The following is a 21,686-nucleotide window of genomic DNA, read 5'->3' as shown; positions in this document are numbered from 1 at the left end:
TGCACCGAAGAAAACCTCCAATCTTGCTGTCCATTATCCCAGTTACAAAAAAAAACAGCGAACAGGTGTTAATCAAAAAGATAAAGAAGTAGAAGAGCACTTACTTGGGTTTTAACTCCTCTTTTGAACTCCGGTTTTTGGAACTCCACTTAATATACAAACCACTTGCAATTCAAGTCACAGAGCAGGCTCTACAGAGTAGTGAGGCCTGATTTATAGCACCTGGTTGCACCTGGTTGCAGCTAACCCCTCCCCCTTACTCAGCTACTCAGGAAACTGCAAGGGAAAAATAGTTACAAATTATGTCACTTTTGCAAACTTTGTAGCAAGCAAGCAATCAATACATATATCACATACAATGGCCCCCCACTTTGTCACACACAACACAGTAAATCAATCCGGTTTTTGGAACTCCACTTAATATACATGGTAAACTTATTTCTAATGGCAAGTCCTCGGCAACACTCCTCCCATCCCTCCCGCCTCCTCCCCTTCACACTCAGGCTCTCCTCTTGTCCAGTTCGTGAGGAGGACCTGCAGGCTGCACAGTTACTAAGGGACGAAGCTCAATGGCAGCGAGTGACGAGAGAAGGTAAGTTTGTGCCAATTATGAACGTCAGTTTATTTCATGTATGGCGTTTGTTTCTGCCCTGGGCGCTATAATGTCACATTTGTGAGGATGACTGTGCTTTCATAGTACGCTTACATTACTGACCGGTTTCCCGGGTTTTATTATCAGCATGTTGGAGGCTTCTGTGCATCTCCCTCCCGTTCACCTGCAGAGCTTGTCTGAGCTGGAGAGGTTCCGGCTGCAGGAGATTGCGCTTTACACTCTGGAGGAACGAGGACTCTGCTCTGACATCAAGCCGGGTGAGATACGAACTCTACTACACATGAGTACCATGAAGGGGAGTGGAGCGCATTGTATGCATGTGTCTGTGCAGCATGGATGACAAGATGCGGTTGTGTGACACTAGTGGGGGGAAGGGGCACTTTCCCAGGCTGAAAGGAAATGATCTGTTTATTTTTGGGATTCCTGCTGGACTGTGCTGCATGCAACCAGTGACCGCAATATGGTCCACGTTATCTGTGTGCTACATTCTGATTGGTGAAGATCTGCCTGACTAACCTACACCCCTTTATGCTGCAGGTTATGAAAACGCAAAGAAAATTGCGAAACGCAAACAAGAGCGAAAAGGTATTTTATTGTGTGTCTATATATATATATATATATATATATAGTGTGTATGTACACTTGTTTTATGTGGAGTTGATAGAAACTGCCTGATCATACAGTATATAACACACACACACACACACACACACACTTTGTACATTTAGACTGTTCCCTCAGTGTTTTTAGGTTCTACATTGTCGCACCTCTTTTCACTGACAGGGTATACCCATTCATTTTCTATGTATTGTTAATCCACTGTACTTGACAGGTACCGACCGCCCTATCAGCTTTTTCATTATTTTACTAAACCTTTCATGGTTACCATTCCCTGGTGTGTATGTGTGTAGTTAGTGGTTTTTTTTTCCCTGGAGTTCATTGTTTTAGTGCAACCATTTTGAAAAGCACTGAAGGGAGAAGTTCTCTCTTTCTTTAATCCTCGCTATTGCAGTACTTCTACCTGGCTGTTGGAGGGTATGTAGACCTATATATAAGTTAATCGGAGTAACTTATGAAATAATACATTTCATTACAGTTTGGCTGGTCATCATTGGAAACCGTTTACTAACATCACTAAAAGTTCAAACACCGAGCACTAGAAAGTAGATTCCAGTGTGAAATTCATTACAATTTCCAGAAAAAGTACTGGGGGGACTTTAAAGGCTAGAAAGACAAAAAGGTGTATCGGTGCGTTTTATGTAACTTTGTAAATACTTTTTTATTAAAAATTGTCTACTTGTTTTAGATACAGCTGCTCTGTATTCTCTATCCGGTATGTACAGCTATATCTTGCGCTTTTCACTGAATCTGTCAGTCCCGCGGACCTGACGGCTTCAGTGAGAGCGGGTCCTGCATGCCTGACACCCCGGACGGATGCACCTCTGACGTGAAAAACTGCAGTTTTTCATGTCAGGTGCGCAGCGCTCATGTGAATCAGGCCTTAATGCGCGGTTCCCAGTGCACACTGTTGGCGAACAGCTGACACTCCACTGTTGCCGATCAGCGGCTCATCGCTGCTTGTTTTGGCAATTAACCCCTTAAATGCGGTGATCGACGCATTTAGGGGGTTTGTAGCACATCGGCAGCCCCCATCAAGCGTGGGGTTTGCCGATGTCGTTGTTATAACGGCCTCTGTGGCTGCCATGTATGGAAGCCTCTGGCTGGTCCTCATAGGCTTACTCTCCGTCACACTGACGGTTGGAATACATGACACTACATATGACTCAGAATATGGTGACACAAAATGGTGCAAAACATAAAAAAAAACTATATACATATGGTATCGCCGTAATCGTACCAACCCGCAAAATTTAATTTATAGCGCACGGTGAACGCCGTGAGAAGTAAAGAATTTTAAAACGCCTTAATTCTAAATAAAATGTAATAAAAGTGATCAAAAAGTTGTATGTACCAATAAAAACGACAGCTTGTCCCGCCAAAAATAAGCCCTCATACCGCTCAATCAACCAAAAAATAAAGTTATGTCCCTCAGAATGTTACACATTTTTTTTTTAACAAATAGTTTTGTCTTTGTAAAAGTAGTAAAATATATTTTAAAAAAAAACTATATATATTTGGTATAGCCGTAATTGTATTGAGATGCAAAATAAGGTTAAGTTGTCTTTTTTTTACTGCACGGTGAAAGCTGTAAAAACGAAACCCAAAAAAATGTAGGAATCGCTGTTTTTTCCACTTTCACCCCACAAATATATTTTTTTCAGTTTACCAGTAAATTATATGGTACTTTAAATGGTGTCAATAGAAACTACAACACCACCTGCAAAAAATAAGCTCTCACACCGCTCTACTGACGGAAAAATAAAAAAGTTATGGCGTCTGCAATGCGGGGAGTGAAAAACCAAACACAGGATCAGTCCTGAAAGCGTTAATTAATTTCTAATAAAAAAACATTTCTAAACACATGTGGGGTATTGCCGTACTCGGGAGAAATTGCTTTACAAATGATTGGGTGCTTTTTCTCCTTTTATCCCTTGTGAAAATAAAAATATTTGAATGGACAAAAATGTTGATATTCCTTTTCAGAGCCTAATTCCACTAAATTCTGCAAAAAACCTGCGGGGTCAAAATTCTAACCATACACCTAGAAAAATTTCTTGAGGCGTGTCGTTTCCAAAACGGGGTCACTTTTGGGGGGGTTTCCACTGGTTTTTGTCATTCCAGTGCATTTCAAACGCGACATGACACTGAAAACCAATCCAGCAAAATCTGCGCTCCAAAGTCCAAATGGCGCTCGTTCCCTTCTGAGCAAAGTGTGGGTCCAAACAGCAAGAAGATGCTTTACAAATGTTGCAGAGAATTTTCTTCTTTATTCCTTGTAAATATTAAAAATTGCATTTTCATAGACTAACTCCAATAAATATAGCTAAATACCTGTGGTGTCAAAATGCTAACTATACCCCTAGATAAATTCCTTGAGTGTAGTTTACAAAATGGGCGTCACTTGTGGGGGATTTCCACTGTTTTGGCATCACATGACCTCTTCAAACTTGACATGGTGCCTAAAATATATTCTAAAAAAAAGGAGGCCCCAAAATCCACTAGGTGCTCCTTTGCTTCTGAGGCCGGTGTTTCAGTCCATGGCCACATGTGGGATATTTCTAAAAAATGCAGAATCTGGGTAATAAATATTGAGTGCATTTCTCTGGTACTCTTTTAATAGAAAAATATAAAACATTACAAAATAAATGGTACATATACAACAAAACAAAACATATGTACATTTCTGTGCATCACAAGTTACCCAGCCTGGCCCTTCTTACGTACATCCCCATGCATACATAACTATAATCCCATACTCATTCATACACACACCTATACCCCCAACCCCAAGAAAACCTAACTATAACACTATATACAACATACTCTTAAAAATCATGTGCCAACCAATGGCCCCCTAAAAAAAAAAAAAAAAAAAAAACACACATATATAAAACAAAATAAATAATAATCACAATAATAGAAACAAAATAATAATAATAAACTCTAAAAATAAGTTACCATCCCATGGTGCACTTACTTCAGTGCACCATGTAAATGAAAAGAAAAGAACAAAACACAAAAAAACAAGATTTTTTTTTTTTTCATTTTTTTTTTTTTAAAAAAATTTCTTACATTGTTTTTAATTTTTTATATATATATATATATATATATATATATATATATATTTTTTTTTATATTATTAACTTAACTACATTCATACCTAACCTTGTGCATACTAACTTAACCATCACCTCCCCCTACCAGCATCACGCCTCATGTCCTTCGATGTCTGCATAGTTCAGATGCTGGTCCCCACCACCCAACACATCACCCACCCAGCCCGATCCCACTTCTCATGTCCTCCTCACATCCACGTAGTCCAGAATCGGGCTGGGCACACCCCCAGGCCCCCCACCCCACCTATCTACTGCCCATCTTACCTAAACATTCACACAAACCCATGCATACACCATATAACCATACTGACACATAACTATAACCAAATACCATACTATATACATAAACCAGAAAACCTAAGTTTGGCTGCTTGTAAGCCCTTTTTCTGTCTCCAAAAAACCTACTTGTGCTTACTCAGCCCATCACCAGAGGAGAGAGAGAGAGAGGAAAGCCCCCCCTTCCCTAGAGCACCAGCCCAGAGGCCAAAGCCACCCCCAACCACCACCCCGGTCCCTATCGCTAAACCTATCCTGCTTGCCCTATCTCTATCCCTTATTACTTTATAAACTAATCTGTCCCTCCTGCTGTCTCTCATTCTGTCCCTATCGCTATTTCCCGGTGTCATGGCCAGGTGTAGACCCCCTACCTCCAGTCTAATACCCAGGGGCACCCCCTCCCCTCCCCCTGAAGGTTGGTTCCACCTAGGGCACCCTAAAATTAAAGCCCCTCCAAAGTCGAGAGGCCTTGGATGCACCCAGTTTCTCAACCTCCAGAGACCGGACTTTCACCAGGTCACCCATGATATTCCTACTGTTATGTCCGTGGCTGCGGGCTGTCAGCTCCAGCCTCCCGCTGACATCCGCAGCCACGAGTCGGCAAGCACTGGCCCCAGCCTCCTCAGGAGACGCCAGCGCTTGCATCCACTCACCTTCGCCGGAGCCCGCAGGGTGCACGCGCACACTCGTCCCCGCTCTTAAAGGGGCAGCGCGCGCACCGGTCATCTTGAACGACCTTTGACCCGTGAGTACCCTGGGCTATAAGAGGGGTCCAGCCCCCTAGTTCGATGCCTGAGCGTTGTTAGTTTTCCCAGTCTGTCGCAAATGGTCCCTTAGTGTTTCCCGTTCCTGTTGTTACCCGTACCTTGTTTCCCGTGCTTTGCCCTAGTATCAAGTCGTGCCACGTCCTGTGTCTTCTGCCACGTCCTGTGTCTTCTGCCACGTCCGGAGGAATCCGCCACTTCCGGCGCAACTTGCGGCTCCTGTGTCATCCGCCACGTTTGGTGCCATCTGCTGCACCCATCTCATCTGTGCCAGAGCTGCGGCCACCATCTGGACTATTCAGGTACCCTTGTGCGGGACATTGTATTTCTGGGGTGTCCTGTTTGGCCAGCTGCCTCCCCGCTGCGACGGTACGGCCTAGTGGGTCCACTAACCCGCTCCGTGACACCTACACACCTCGTCCTCCAGGAGGATTTTAAATAGAGTCGATACTAATACCTGATCACTAGACTAACTAAAAAAGAAGTGCAATGATCCCTTCCACCCAGGTCTCTGAATGCCCCATAGGCCCAACCAGCGTAGGAGAGGTTGGTCAGACCGGGCCAACCGATGGAGGCACCCACCCGTTTGTAAACCTCTGCATTGAAGGGACACTGAAGCAAGAAATGGTCCATGCTTTCCAGCGTGTCATCGCACTCCTCCCGAGGACAACCTCTTTCATCTGAGTTTCTGAACTTCAGATTGCCCCTTACATACAGCCTCCCATGGAAGCAGCGGCAAGCCAGATCCCAAAACTTCTGGGGAATCCTCACAGAGTTTAAAAGATTTAATCCCACCCGAGGTCGCTACTTGGGCAGTCCCTGAGCGCCAGGGGCTTCTGGACGCAGGTCAACAAGACCTTTCTGTCAAGAAATTTTCTCGACATGGTCTTGATCTCCCTCGCCTCCAGACCCCACCGACGAACAACCTTCAGAACCAGGGCGGCATAAGCCGGGAGGTGCCCATGGGGTGCACGCAGGTCTTTCGCTTGGCCTCAAGTCTCCCGTTCCTGGAAGAAAGGCCGAAACCATCCCCTGCAGGAGGATATCCACAGAGGAGCCCTTTCTCTTTCAAAGCGGTTCGCCAATTTAATTTTAATGAAGGTGTTTACTAGAAACACCACTGGGTTAACCATACCTAACCCACCTAGTTTCCTCGGTAGGTAAGTAACCTCCCTCTTGATTAGGTTAAGCCTGTTTCCCCATAACAGTTGGAAGAACAGGCTATAGACCCGAGTCCAGAGAGGTACAACATGCACACGCTGCCAAGGTAGAGCAACATGGGCATCAGGTAAGCCTTGGCCAGGTGAACCTTTTCCCTAAGGGACAAAGACCATCCCTTCCATTGGACAACCTTCTGGGCAGCTATTGATAGCCTACCTTCCCAGTTTTTCTTGGGGTAATCACCCGGGCCAAATTCAATGCCTAAGATTTTAGCAGACCCTTTGGGCTCTGGGAGGGTGTCTGGGAGATCAAAACTGGGATCCCCCCCCCATAGCCAGAGACTTTCACACTAGTCCCGGTTGATCCTGGACCCAGATGCCCGTGAGTAGCGCTCAACTTCTGACATCACCCATTCTGCCTCCCCTCTCGAGGAGACAAAGATAGTGACGTCAGCCGCGTACGCAACCACCCTCTGAGTGGCTTCCGGCCCCTCCAAGTCCATCCCCACCCCCGCCAATGGCCCACGATCGAGCCGCCTAAGAAAGGGGTCGATCGTGAACACATACAGCAAGGGGCTTAAGGGACAACCCTGGTGGACACCAGACCCAACCTCAAAGGGGGTTCCAGTCCAACCGTTCACCAGTGCAAAAGACTCAGCCCCAGCGTATAGGGTCTGGAGCCAAATAACCAACTCACCCGGTAGGCCATACCTCAGAAGGACTGACCAAAGGTACTTGTGATTCACCCAGTCAAAAGCTTTGGCCTGATCCAAGGACAGCATGTACCCTTCCCATCGGCCAGAATGTCCCTGCTCCACTGCCTCTCTGACACTGAGGACAGCACTAAAGGTGCTGCGGCCTGGAACAGAGCAATGCTGGGCCGACGAAAGGAGCCGGGGTGCAAACTTCACCAGCCGATTAAACAGTACTTTTGCGAGAACCTTTCTGTCCGTATTGAGGAGCGCTATGGGACGCCAGTTCTCAATACGGGTCGAATCCTTACCCTTTGACAGAATGATCAAGGCCGACTTGCCCATTGACTTTGGCAGAATGCCCGAGGAGAGGCACTCATTAAAAACCGCAGGGAAGAGGGGAACTAAGGTTCCCTTAAAAGCCTTATAAAACTCAGATGTTAAGCCATCTCTGGGCCTGGCGACTTTTTGATGGCCAACCCATCAATCGCCAGCATCACTTCCTATTCCTTGATCGACTCTGTCAAAACACCAAGCGAGGGGTCTGCTCCTGGCTCAGGGATGGTTTCAGCCAGGAAAGCCGACATTTCGTCTCGGTTTAGATCCTGCTCACCCAAAAGCTGCGAATAAAAGGATCTGATGACCTCCAGGATCCCTGATTTGGATCTCATCAGGGAGCCTGTACTATCTACCAGTCCTGTCACCACCTTACGACTCACTGACATCTTGCAGTTCCTGTAAGGGTCGGGCGAGCGGTACCTCCCGAAATCCCGTACAAGAACCAAAGACGTGTGCCTATCATATTGGCATCTTTTGAGCAGAGCTTTCACCCTGGAGATTTCCTCACGGCTACCTCCGGTTGAGACTAGATGTTCGAGTTTCCTCCTCATGTCTTGATACAGGCGATACCTGCTCATGGACCTGAGGCACGAGATCTGGCGGAAAAACTCAGACTCAGACTTAGTACCACCTAGATCCAATAAAGGTACCTGGCTCTGAAGAAAATCCTCGAAGGCCTGTCTTATCTCTGCTTCTTCCAGGAGAGTAGAATTCAGCCTCCATATACCTCTTCCCATCTGGAGGGACTCTGCAACATTCAAAGAAAACATAATCATACAGTGACCGGAGAACTCCACCTCAACGACGGACACTGCCGAAGAGATGGCGTCCTCCTTTAAAAAAAACCTGTCTATTCTGGACCTACGACTACCACTGTGATAGGTGAACCGCGAGTGACCTGGGGTATACCGAATGTGGATGTCCTCCAGGTGAGCATCACTAACTATTCTATTCAACTCGACACTATCATAGGCCAGTACCTTTCTGGAACCTCCTCTGTCTTGGGGCCTAACGACATTGTTAAAGTCCCCTCCAAAAATGACTTGTCGGCCTGTAAAAAGGAAGGGCTTAATCCTCATAGTTACATAGTTTGTACGGTTGAAAAAAGACACATGTCCATCAAGTTCAAGCAAGGAAAGGGGAAGTGGGATGGGAAAGGGGAAGTAAAAAATTTCTACACATAGGAGCTAATATTTTTTTGTTCTAGGAAATTATCTAAGCCTTTTTTAAAGCCATCTACTGTCCCTGCTGCGACCAGCTCCTGCGGTAGGCTATTCCATAGATTCACAGTTCTCACAGTAAAGAAGGCTTGTCGCCTCTGCAGGTTGAACCTTTTTTTCTCCAGACGGAGGGAGTGCCCCCTTGTTTTTTGAGGGGGTTTTACAAGGAACAGGATTTCACCATATTTTTTGTATGTGCCATTAATATATTTATATAAGTTAATCATGTCCCCCCAGTCGTCTTTTTTCAAGGCTAATTAGGTTTAATTCTTTCAATCTTTCCTCATAACTTAAATTCTCCATGCCCCTTATTAGCTTCGTTGCTCTTCTTTGTATTTTTTCCAACTCCAGGGCATCCTTTCTATGAACTGGAGCCCAGAACTGGACTGCATATTCTAGATGAGGCCTCACTAATGCTTTGTAAAGTGGTAATATTACATCCCTGTCCCGCGAGTCCATGCCTCTTTTGATACACGACAATATTTTGCTGGCCTTTGAAGCAGCTGATTGACACTGCATGCTGAAATTTATTTTATGATTTACAAGTACACCCAGATCCTTCTCAACAATTGACTCCCCCAGTGTAGCTCCCCCTAGGACATATGATGCTTGCAGGTTTTTCGTACCCAGATGCATAACTTTACATTTATCTACATTAAACTTCATTTGCCAAGTGGACGCCCAAACACTTAGTTTGTTTAAATCTGCCTGAAATTCACAAACATCTTCCATAGTCTGAACTATATTGCATAGCTTGGTGTCATCTGCAAAAATAGAAATAGTGCTATTAATCCCATCCTCTATATCATTAATAAATAAGTTGAATAATAGTGGTCCCAGCACTGAACCCTGGGGTACACCACTTATAACTGGGGACCATTCAGAGTAGGAATCATTGACCACAACTCTCTGGATACGGTCCTTGAGCCAATTCTCAATCCAATTACAAACTATACTTTCTAAACCTATAGTCCTTAATTTACCCATTAGATGTCTATGAGGGGCAGTGTCAAATGCCTTTGCAAAGTCCAAAAACACTATATCCACAGCGGCCCCTCTGTCTAGGCTTCTGCTTACCTCTTCATAAAAACAAATCAGGTTGGTTTGACAGCTTCTGTCCTTTGTAAAACCATGCTGGCTGTCACTTATAATACTATTTATTGTCACATAATTCTGTATATAGCCCCTCAAACATTTTCCCCACAATTGATGTTAAGCTTACTGGTCTATAATTACCCGGCGAAGACCTAGAGCCCTTTTTGAAAATAGGCACCACATTTGCCCTGCGCCAGTCCCTTGGCACTATACCACTCATGAGAGACTCTCTAAATATTATGAAGAGGGGGACAGAAATAACTGAACTAAGCTCTTTAAGAACTCTAGGGTGTAACCCATCTGGTCCCGGGGCCTTGTGTACATTTATTTTATTTAATTTAGCTTGGACCATATCTACATTCATCCAATTCAGTATATCAACTGATATATTAACAGCACCGGCAGCGGCTACATCAGCTGCTCCTTCTTCTGTTATATATACAGAGCGGAAGAACCCATTTAGTAACTCTGCCTTCTCTTGATCCCCTGTGACCAACTCCCCATTACCACTATCTAAGGGTCCTACATGTTCAGACCTGGGCTTTTTTGCATTTATATGCTTGAAGAATTTTTTAGGATTTGTTTTACTATCCTTGGCCACCTGCCTTTCATTTTGTATTTTTGCTGATTTTATTACATTTTTACAGATTTTATTAAGCTCTTTATATTTTACAAAGGCTGCAGATGTACCCTCCGATTTGTATTTTTTAAATGCCCTTTTTTGTCATGTATTGCCCCTTTCACAGAAGGTGTAAGCCATGTGGGGTTTAATTTTAGTCGTTTATACTTGTTACCTGTAGGAATACATTTTGCACTATAATTACCCAAAGTAGATTTGAAAATCTCCCATTTATCATTTGTCCCATTATTTGACATTAGTTCTTCCTAGTCTATATCCTGAATTGCCGCCCTCATCCTGGGGAAATTGGCTTTCTTAAAATTAAATGTTTTTGCCCTCCCAGCCTGCGTTTGTTTTTTACAGTATAGGTAAAATATAACTATATTATGATCACTGTTACCAAGGTTTTCACGAACATTGACATTCCCAACAAGCTCTGCATTATTAGAAATGACCAGATCCAACAGAGCTTCACCTCTAGTCGGGTCTTCCACAAACTGGCACATAAAATTTTCCTGCAACAGGTTGAGGAAATGTCTCCCCTTTGCAGTTGAAGCCGAACCATGACACCAATTAATATCCCGATAATTAAAAACTCCCATTATCACAACAGTACCCGCCTGTGCAGCCCGCTCCATTTGTTTATATATTTGACCTTCTATCTCTTCAGTTATATTGGGGGGTCTATAGATTACACCAAAAGTAATTCCACCCACAAGGTTTCAACCTCCTCACAGTCTTCACCCTCTAATGTCTCATTTACACTCACCTTCATATCGCTTCTCACATACAGACATACACCACCACCTTTCCTATTTGCCCTGTCTTTCCGAAACAGTGTAAAACCCGGCAGATTTACAGTCCAGCCATGTTTCAGCAACACCAACTATATCTATATCTTCTTCCAGTATTAAGGCCTCCAGCTCCCCCATTTTGCTTGCTAGACTTCTGGCATTTGTGAACATACACTTTAACTTGCCTTTAAATGTTTCACTTTCACTATCAGAAATGTGGTTATTTGACATTTGGGCCTTTTTATTTTCACTGCTGTTTTGTAACGAAAGGATCTCCTTATCTTGTTGTCTAGTCCTCTCCCCACATTCTGTTTCTCCCCCCACCAATATAGTCTGACCCCTCTCTAACCTAACTACCCCTTTATTTCCTACATTGGCCTCCCTCCTCAGCCCTAGTTTAAACACTCCGCCACCCCAGCTAGAATTCTCTCTCCCAGCACAGCGGACACCCTTCCATTTAGGTGCAAATCATCTGCAGAATACAGTTTGTACCCCAATGAAAAGTCAGCCCAGTGCTCTAGGAACCCAAATCCTTCTCCTCTACACAAAGACTTAAGCCATGCATTTAACTCCCTGAGCTCCCGCTATCTTTCCTGTGACGCGCATGGCACAGGCAGTATTCCTGAGAATACAACCTTGGAGGTCCTTCCCTTCAGCTTGTAGCCTAGTTCTTTAAAATTATTCTTAAGGCTCCTCCACCTACCATTTATTCTGTCGTTGGTACCGACATGGACCACAACAGCTGGATCATCACCAGCCCCTCCCAGCAATTTGTCCACCCGTTCCACCACATGCCGGAACCCTGGCACCAGGGAGACAGCAAACCATTCGGTTGAGGCGGTCTTGGCGACAAATTATTCTATCCGTCTTCCTGATTATAGAATCCCCTACAACTATCAATTGTCTTGGCTTACCTGCATTACCATCCCGCCGACTACTAGCTGGGCTGTTCTCCCAGCTGTTAGGGAGATCAGTATCCACTAGGGCTGCCTTTTCTGAGACTGACACCCTCGCATCATCACCCAACCTGGCAATTTTGCTTGGAATGCCAGAAACCGGATCGGCCTTCCTTGTCTTTGACCCCTTTCTACTGCCCCTAACTATATTAACCCAGCTACTTACCTGATCCTGCTCACCCATGTCTTCACCCTCCAGTACTAACCCACTAACTGCATGCTCCGTGAGCAGCATGCTTCGCTCAAGATTGTCTATCCTCCTCAGTGTTGCATTTTGCTCCTCCAGATCTCTAATACGAGCTTCCAGGTGAACAATATGCTCACATCTGCCACAGAGATATTCACCCTGGAACTCAGGCTCCAGTCGTGCATACATATGGCAAACTATGCACTGAAGAAAACCTCCAATCTTGTTGGCCATTATCCCAGTTACTCAAGGTAGTAGCAGAAAAGCAAATATGTCAGTGAGAATAGACATTTGCATGAGTTGCATGGAGCCGATTTCAAATGTAATAAATTCAGCTTTTCCATTTAAAGGAAACACTAAATTTAGCATTTTTAAAATACATTTAGAAATACATTTAAAAAATAACCATTTCTAGCTAGCCATTTCTAGCTAGAATATTATCAATTGCAGGTAAGAGATGCATGAAGCTAATGTGGAGTGTGTAATGGGTTTTACCGCTGACTCCATCTTGAAGATACGCGGTTACAGGAAACAGATAATGTATCTCTCTACAGCTTTCATTTCACAAAAATGAGGTTATCACTTTATCCAGACAAGGTTAGCTTTATTTTCCAGAGGCAGCGGCACATTCCTGCAACGGCTTTAAGTAATAGCGTCTGAATGATGTATATATACCATTACAAGCAATATACAGAAACGGTATTATAATGTCAGGCATTGACAAGTGCAGGGGATGGCGCGGTGACGTATGGAGAGGGGGGCGGCGCGGAAGTGGGCAGAAGGCGGCAATACCCCCGTATTTCCCCGAAAGTAAGACATATGTCTTACTTTCGGGGTACGGCTTATATTAGCCGACCCCCCTGAAACCCCCGATACGTCTTACAATCGGGGGTGTCTTACTATCGGGGAAACACGGTAGGGGTCCTACATGTTCAGACCTTGGCTTTTTAGCATTTATATACTTGAAGAATTTTTTGGGATTTGTTTTACTATCCTTGGCCACCTGCCTTTCATTTTGTATTTTTGCTGATTTTATTACCTTTTTACAGATTTTATTAAGCTCTTTATATTTTACAAAGGCTGCAGATGTACCCTCAGATTTGTATTTTTTAAATGCCCTTTTTTTGTCATGTATTGCCCTTTTGGCAGAAGGTGTAAGCCATGTGGGGTTTAATTTGAGTCGTTTATACTTGTTACCTATAGGAATAAATTTTGCACTATAATAACTCAAAGTAGATTTGAAAATCTCCCATTTATCATTTGTTCCATTATTTGACATTAGTTCTTCCCAGTCTATATCCTGAATTGCAGCCCTCATCTTGGGGAATTTGGCTTTCTTAAAATTAAATGTTTTTGCCCTCCCAGCCTGCGTTTGTTTTTTACAGTATAGGTAAAATGTAACTATATTATGATCACTGTTACCGAGGTTTTCACGAACATTGACATTCCCAACAAGATCTGCATTATTAGAAATGACCAGATCCAACAGAGCTTCACCTCTAGTCGGGTCTTCCACAAACTGGCCCATAAAATTTTCCTGCAACAGGTTGAGGAAATGTCTCCCCTTTGCAGTTGAAGCTGAACCATGACACCAATTAATATCCCGGAAATTAAAATCTCCCATTATCACTACAGTACCCGCCTGTGCAGCCCGCTCCATCTGTTTATATAGCTGATCTTCAAACTCCTCAGTTATATTGGGGGGTCTATAGATTACACCAAAAGTAATTTTTTCAGTGTTTACCTCCCTTTCTAGTTCCACTCACAAGGTTTCAACCTCCTCACAGTATTCACCCACTATTGTCTCTTTCACACTCGCCTTCATATCATTTCTCACATACAGACATACACCACCACCTTTCCTATTTGTCCTGTCTTTCCGAAAAAGTGTAAAACCCTGTAGATTTACAGCCCAGTCATGTGAAGAGTCCAGCCATGTTTCAGCAACACCAACTATATCTATATTTTATTCCAGTATCAAGGCCTCCAGCTCCCCAATTTTGCTTGCTAGACTTCTGGCATTTGTGAACATACACTTTAACTTGAGTGTCAGTTTTTCACTTTTATCAGAAATGTGATTTGACATTATTTGGGCATTTTTATTTACACTGCTGTTCTGTAACGAAAGGATCTCCTTATCTTGTTGTCTAGTCCTCTCCCCACATTCTGTTTCTCCCCCCACCAATATAGTCTGACCCCTCTCTAACCTGGCTACCCCTTTTTTTTCCTACATTGACCTCCCTCCTCAGCCCTAGTTTAAATACTCCACCACCCCAGCTAGAATTCTCTCCCCCAGCACAGCGGACCCCCTTCCATTTAGGTGCAAATCATCTGCAGAATACAGTTTGTACCCCAATGAAAAGTCAGCCCAGTGCTCTAGGAACCCAAATCCTTCTCCTCTACACCAAGACTTCAGCCATGCATTTAACTCCCTGAGCTCCCACTGTCTTTCCTGTGATGCGCATGGCACAGGCAGTATTCCTGAGAATACTACTTTGGAGGTCCTTCCCTTCAGCTTGTAGCCTTGTTCTTTAAAATTATTCTTAAGGCTCCTCCACCTACCATTTATTCTGTCGTTGGTACCGACATGGACCACGACAGCTGGATCATCACCAGCCCCTCCCAGCAATTTGTCCACCAGTTCCACCACATGCTTAACCCTGGCACCAGGGAGACAGCAAACCATTCGGTTGAGGTGGTCTTGGCGACAAATTATTCTATCCGTCTTCCTGATTATAGAATCCCCTACGACTATCAATTGTCTTGGCTTACCTGCATTACCATCCCGCCGACTACTAGCTGGGCTGTTCTCCCGGCTGTTAGGGAGATCAGTATCCACTAGGGCTGCCATTTCTGAGACTGACACCCTCGCATCATCACCCAACTTGGCAATTTTGCCTGGAATGTCAGAAACCGGATCGGCCTTCCTTGTCTTTGACCCCTTTCTACTGCCCCTAACTACATTAACCCAGCTACTTACCTGATCCTGCTCACCCATGTCTTCACCCTCCAGTTGTAACCCACTAACTGCATGTTCTGTGAGCAGCAAGCTCCGTTCAAAATTGTCTATCCTCCTCAGTGTTGCATTCTGCTCCTCCAGATCTCTAATACGAGCTTCCAGGTGAACAATATGCTCACATCTGCCACAGAGATATTCACCCTGGAACTCAGGCTCCAGTCGTGCATACATATGGCAAACTATGCACTGAAGAAAACCTCCAATCTTGTTGGCCATTATCCCAGTTACAAAAAAAAACAGCGACCTGTTGTTAATGCAAAAAGAAAAAGAGGAGTACTTACTGGGGCTTTAACTCCTCTTTTTAACTCCCGGTTTTTGGAACTCCACTTGATATACAAACCACTTGTTTTTTCAGGCCAACAGAGCAGGCACCACAGAGTACTGAGGCCTGATTTATACCACCCGGGACCAGCTAACCACTCCCCCTAGTCAGCTACTCAGCAGGAAGGAAGCTGCAAAGAAAAAATGGTTTTAAATTATGTCACTTTTGCAAACTTTGAAGCAAGCAAGCTATCAATTCATATATCACATACAATGGCCCCCCACTTTGTCACACACAACACAGTAAGTCAATCCAGTTTTTGGAACTCCACTTGATATACAAACCACTTGTTTTTTTCAAGCCACAGAGCAGGTTCTTCTCCGAGCTTTGGTTTACGAATACTGATGCAGAATATTGACCAAAATACTTTTTTATGAATGTGTCCTATAAGTCTACGTTCACAACTGTGTTGTGCTGTTCCGTCGTTCTGCTTCGTCAGAGGAGCTGAACAAGGGAATAACAGAACCAACGGTTCCATTGCACAACGGACACCGCCGGTTGCCGACAGAACTCGTTGACTTTAACAGGTTCCATCGGGGTGTCCATGATATTACCGGACACCATAGTGCAGCATGCTGCGCTATTGTCTCCGGTAAATCCTGCCAGATCGACGACAGAGGCCTCCGACGCAGGTGAGAACAGAGCCCAAGAGGGTTTTTTTTCCTCCTTTTATTATATTTACATCAGATGAAATAAATATAGATTAGGTAATGCCCTAGCTGTTTCGCCTTACAATTACGTCACTTGAAAACATGTGCTCTCTTGTAAGTGTCCGACACTCTACCAACACCATAAATCTAAAAAAAACAATTACCAGATAAAACTAAATGTAATTGATTAAAGCCACTAATAACTGTGTAATCCTTATAGAGGCAACAGATTAACCAGTTCAAGACCAGGCTATTTTGAGTCTTCAGGACCAGATACCGTTTAGCCCTTTTTAGCACGTGTTAGTTAACCCGTTAGTGACCGGCCCATAGGGTTTTTACATCGGTCACTAACTGGCCTTATTCCGATGCAATAGACTTTTTACGTCGCTGCATCGGAATAAGTAAACAGAGCAGGGAGCTGTCAAATCTCCCTGCTCTCAGCTGCCAGAGGTAGCTAAGGGCTGGGGGCGGCCATGCTCGAACGTGTGAGATCCATATTAGTATCGATCTCACCCGTTTAACCCTTCAGATGCGGTTCTCAATAGCGTGCACCGCATCTGAGTGGTTTTGGAGAGAGTTGGGAATCTCCCTCATCTCACTGACACCCGGCGATAAGATCGCAGAGTCTGTGATGGCAGCCGGGGGCCTAATAAAGGCCCCCAGGTCTACCTGTAATGAATGCCTGCTAGATCATGCCTCTGGCATGACCTAGTAGATGCCTGTCCGTTTTACACGGACAGGTATAATACACTGCAATACAGAAGTATTGCAGTGTATTATAAATGTGATCGTATAATCGCATAGTGAAGTCCCCTAGTGGGACTAGTAAAAATGTAAAAAAAAAAGTTTGATAAAAAGTGAAAAAAAAAAATGAAGAACCCACTTTTCCCCCTTACAAACTGTTTATTATTATTAACAAAATAAAGTAAAAAAGTTACACAAATTTGGTATTGCCGCGTCCGTAACGACCCCCACTATAAACTTATTACATCATTTATCCCGCACGGTGAACATCGTAAAAAATAAAATAAAAAAACATGCAAAACTACAAGCCGTCCCGCAAAAAAAAAGCCCTCCTACAATTGCATTGGCGAAAAAATAAAAACGGCTCTTCAAATATGGGGAGACAAACAAATAATTTTGAAAAAAAAGTTTTCACTGTGTAAAAGTAGTAAAACCTACAAAAACTCTACAAATTTGGTATCGTTGCAATCGCAACAACCCACTGAATAAAGTTATTGTGTTCTTTATACCACACGGTAAACGGCGTCAATTTAGGACGCAAAAAGGTGTGGCGACATTGATGTTTTCTATTCCCCCCCCCCCACCCCAAAAAAAAGTTAGTAAAAGTTAATTAATAAATTATATGTACCCCAAAATGGTGCTATTAAAAATTACAACTTGTCCTGCAAAAAAGAAGACCTTATACAGCTATGTCGACGCAAAAATAAAAAGTATATAGCTCTTTGAATGAGACGATGGAAAAACGTAAAAAATGGCTTGGTCATTTAGGTCTAAAATAGGCTGGTCATTTTGGGGTTAAATGGCTATAACTTTTTTTATTTGTCGGGCTAACTACGTGATTTTTGCGGTGTTTTTTTCCATAGACCATGCAGGTTTCTTTTTTTTTTTTTTATCTGTTTTATACACATCCTTTTTTCACATTTTACAATTTTTATTCTTAGTTTGAAAATAATAGTAAAGAAATAAGCTTTTTTACTTTTCAGCAACTACCTGGGAAGGGGGCCGCGTGGCACTACCAGGGGGAGGCGGCTGCTGTGTGACACTAAATTTAGGGGGGCATAAACATGGCCTGACTTCTATATGGGGGACAAAATTAGTTTTTCTGCCATTTTACTGCTGCCGTGAGTTTCCCAGCAAAGGGGCCTAATAAGTCTGTCTCCCAAGGGCCCACATAAACCTGGAGCCGGCCCTGAATACCACCATTATATAAAAGGTAAGCGGTGCCAGGGGACTATGGATAAGGGACCCAACATGCAGAAACCCCAACATGTGCAGAAGGCACGCCAGAAGTGTCAATCGCCCTGTAAATTGTACTCATATCAACTGTACCTTATGTACATTATTGAACCATAATTAGAAAATAGGACCATACAAAAATGTTACCTTTTAGGTTGTTATAAGACACATTTTTTATTTTTTTCACTGCAAAAAAATATAAAAATCATAACCGTAGACTTTGGTGTGTTTTCGACCCAAGTCTATAGTCCTAGTTACAGCCACGTTCTTTACAAAACACCCTCCTAGTAGGCTGTAATCACATCACAGTTCAAGCACCACCCAATTTATTTATTTTTTTTTAGTTCAATGCCAATTATCCTCCCTGTGAGCGAAAAGAAAACATTCAAAACACTAAATATGTTTCGTTCTAACCAGCCGACTCAGATTTTAATGACTTTCATATTTTCCTTTAGGCTAATAAAGCTTTGTTTTACATGTCCTAAAGTTGTTTTTTTTTTTTCATTGCTTAAATGGTCACTAACTTTATATTAAACTTTGCCTAAATTAATATTACGAGCGAATATAAGAAACTTTGCAATATATCTTAAGTGGAGAAAGAGGCATTTTCTTTATCAGGCTCCTTTCCTCCTCTTCCTCACTGTTCATTCACGTCGAACTTACTACATTGATGCACCCTCAGCTCTCTGAAATATCAGGTTACAGCTGCCCATAGTCTATGGCAGGGGTCTCCAACTCGGCCGGGTAAGTGGGCCGCATATAGAAAAAATGTGAAGTGGTCGTGCCGCATTACTTTCAAATTTGATACAATACAAAATTATTGTTAATCAATTAGTTATTTGAACTACTATAACACTATATTACTATAATAATACAGGTAGGTTTAAAATTTGAGAGATTTCTCCACGTGCTTATTTCAACAATCCAGCTTTCCAGTTTGTGTCGCTAAATGCAGTCCGGCGGCTCAGTTAGCACACATGTCAAGATTGGGCAGCCCCTTTTTAGATAGTGCCACTGTGCCCTCGGTGGATGCTGCCACAGCAGTGCCCTCGGTGGATGCTGCCACAGCAGAGTGAAAGAGAGAGAGACATAGTCTGCAGCAGAGTAAGTAATTATATCTTACCAAGTGCTGGATTCACAGTTACACTGCTGATTACTGCTATATGATGTCCTCTGTGTTGCTGCTGAGTCTATATATGTGATATATAGAGATAGCAGAGCAGGATTCTTCTCGGAGTGCAGTGTATAGAAGACATAATAGCCGTTAGGCTCCACCCACTAGCTCAGAAACGACTGAGAATTAGAGGGAGCACCTGCAGAGGAGAAAACTGCTAAATAACGCCCCATCAAGTCCTATAATGGCCAGAAATTGTGTTACACACATGACGGCTAATTCTGAAAAAAGAAGAAAACCTTGGACAGCACTGTTTAGCTTGGGGACCCACTTAAGAGGTTGCCTTGTCATGGCAGATGGGCTCACGCAATTTGATCAAAATGTGCGCTAAGGACCTCACATTTGTATGTAAACAAAGCAGTAATGCAAATGTGTCTAGCTACAGTAGAATAGGTAGTCTTAGTCTTTGCAGATTGCTGTTGTAATGTTTTTTCTGTTTACATATATTATTTGCAGTCACAGCGTACGTGCACCTGCATATTTTTCTAGGATGTGCTGACCATCTTTTTTTGTGTTTTGTGTAGCTTCTTCTGAAAAGTCACCTGAAAGGTCAGGTACACTTTAAGGAAGAGAATGTTAGAAAACTGAGCAATTAGTACCCGGGCAACAAGTAGGGAACTAAAAATAGCACCGTTGTGTTTATTGATAGTTAGATCATCTAGAGGACATAACCTAGGGTCTAACAAAACTTCTATGTAAAAAAAATTCGTTTATACGTGAACCGAATCTAAACAACTTGGGACATTTCAAAGGGAGATGGAACCAGTCGGCGTTTGGACTTAAAGTGTAGCTAAACGTTCGGCAAACTTCTGACATGTCATTTAAGAAAAATAGAAAAATACTTTATTGAAAATGACAAATAGGTGTACAATAATTAAAAAGAATCCACAACCAACAGGTTAAAAAATACATACATGCCATGCAACTCACAACAATAAACAGGCCATATAGTAATAAATGCCACTAGGCAATCACTAGAACGAAGCAGCTGAAGTGCTCGTGTGAGCGCTCAGCTGCTTCGTTTCTGTTTGGCTTTTTCTGAAAAGCTGATGTGTCGCAGTTCGGGCTCATAGACTTTCTATTGAGTCCGTACACCAATACATTTATTTCCGGAAAAAGCCAAACAGACACGAAGCAGCTGAGCGCTCACACGAACACTTCAGCTGGCTCGTTCTAGCGATTGGTGGGGGTCTCAGTGCTCGGACCCCCACCAATCCAAACTTCTGACATGTCACTATGACATATCAGAAGTTTGCCCAACGTTTAGCTACACTTGAAACATTTAGGTAATTTATTTGTCCGTCTTTTTCTAATCTTGTAATAAACTGTTTAGAGATGCTACTTGAGATACCTACCATCCTAACAAGTTCTCGATACTAGATACTGCCCATATCTTGATAAAAAAGTATATTTCATTTTTGAACTTGAAAAACTATTTTGGTTTGCTTTTAACCCCTTCAAGACACAGCCTGTTTTGGCCTTCAGGACACAGCCAATTTTTTCAAATCTGACATGTTTCACTTTATGTGGTAATAACGTCGGAATGCTTTTAAATATCCAAGCGATTCTGAGATTGTTTTCTCGTGACACATTGGACTTTATGTTACTGGCAAAATTTGCTCGATACATTTAGTATTTAATTGTGAAAAACACCAAAATTTAGCGAAAAATTGCAAAAAATAGCATTTTTCTAAATTTATATGTATCTGCTTGTAAGACAGATAGTTATACCCCACAAAATTGTTGCTAATTAACATCACCCATATGTCTACTTTAGATTAGCATCGTTTTTTGAACATCCTTTTATTTTTCTATGACATCACAAGGCTTAGAACTTTAGCAGCGATTTCTCAAATTTTCAAGAAAATTTCAAAAGGCTATTTTTACAGGGGCCAGTTCAGTTGTGAAGTGGATTTTAGGGCCTTATATATTAGAAACCCTCTAAGTCACCCCTTTTTAAAAACTTCACCCCTCAAATTTCTTTTTTTTTTTGCAGAAATTCATTTTTCAACTATTTTTTTTTTTGTAACACAGAAAGTTTTACCCAAGAAACGCAACTCAATATCTATTGCCCAGATTCTGCAGTTTT

The 21,686-nt window shown here is 42.9% G+C and overlaps 1 protein-coding gene across 1 annotated transcript in view; it reads left to right on the top strand.

Moving 5' to 3' along the window:
• The first annotated feature begins 504 nt into the window (after nt 1-504).
• LOC142659465 (rho GTPase-activating protein 6-like) overlaps nt 505-21,686 on the top strand; it is a 370,769-nt gene continuing 349,587 nt past the window's right edge. Inside the window, exons 1-3 of the mRNA XM_075835626.1 lie at nt 505-592; nt 740-870; nt 1,151-1,198. Coding sequence (XP_075691741.1) covers nt 570-592; nt 740-870; nt 1,151-1,198 — 202 coding nt within the window. The 5' untranslated portion in view covers nt 505-569. The remainder of the gene's footprint in view (nt 593-739; nt 871-1,150; nt 1,199-21,686) is intronic.

The sequence above is a fragment of the Rhinoderma darwinii genome, chromosome 8 (genome assembly GCF_050947455.1).
Source record: "Rhinoderma darwinii isolate aRhiDar2 chromosome 8, aRhiDar2.hap1, whole genome shotgun sequence".
NCBI classification, from domain to species: Eukaryota; Metazoa; Chordata; class Amphibia; order Anura; family Rhinodermatidae; genus Rhinoderma; species Rhinoderma darwinii.
The sequence above is the reverse complement of the archived record's forward strand: the minus strand, read 5'-3'. Positions and strand labels throughout refer to the sequence as shown.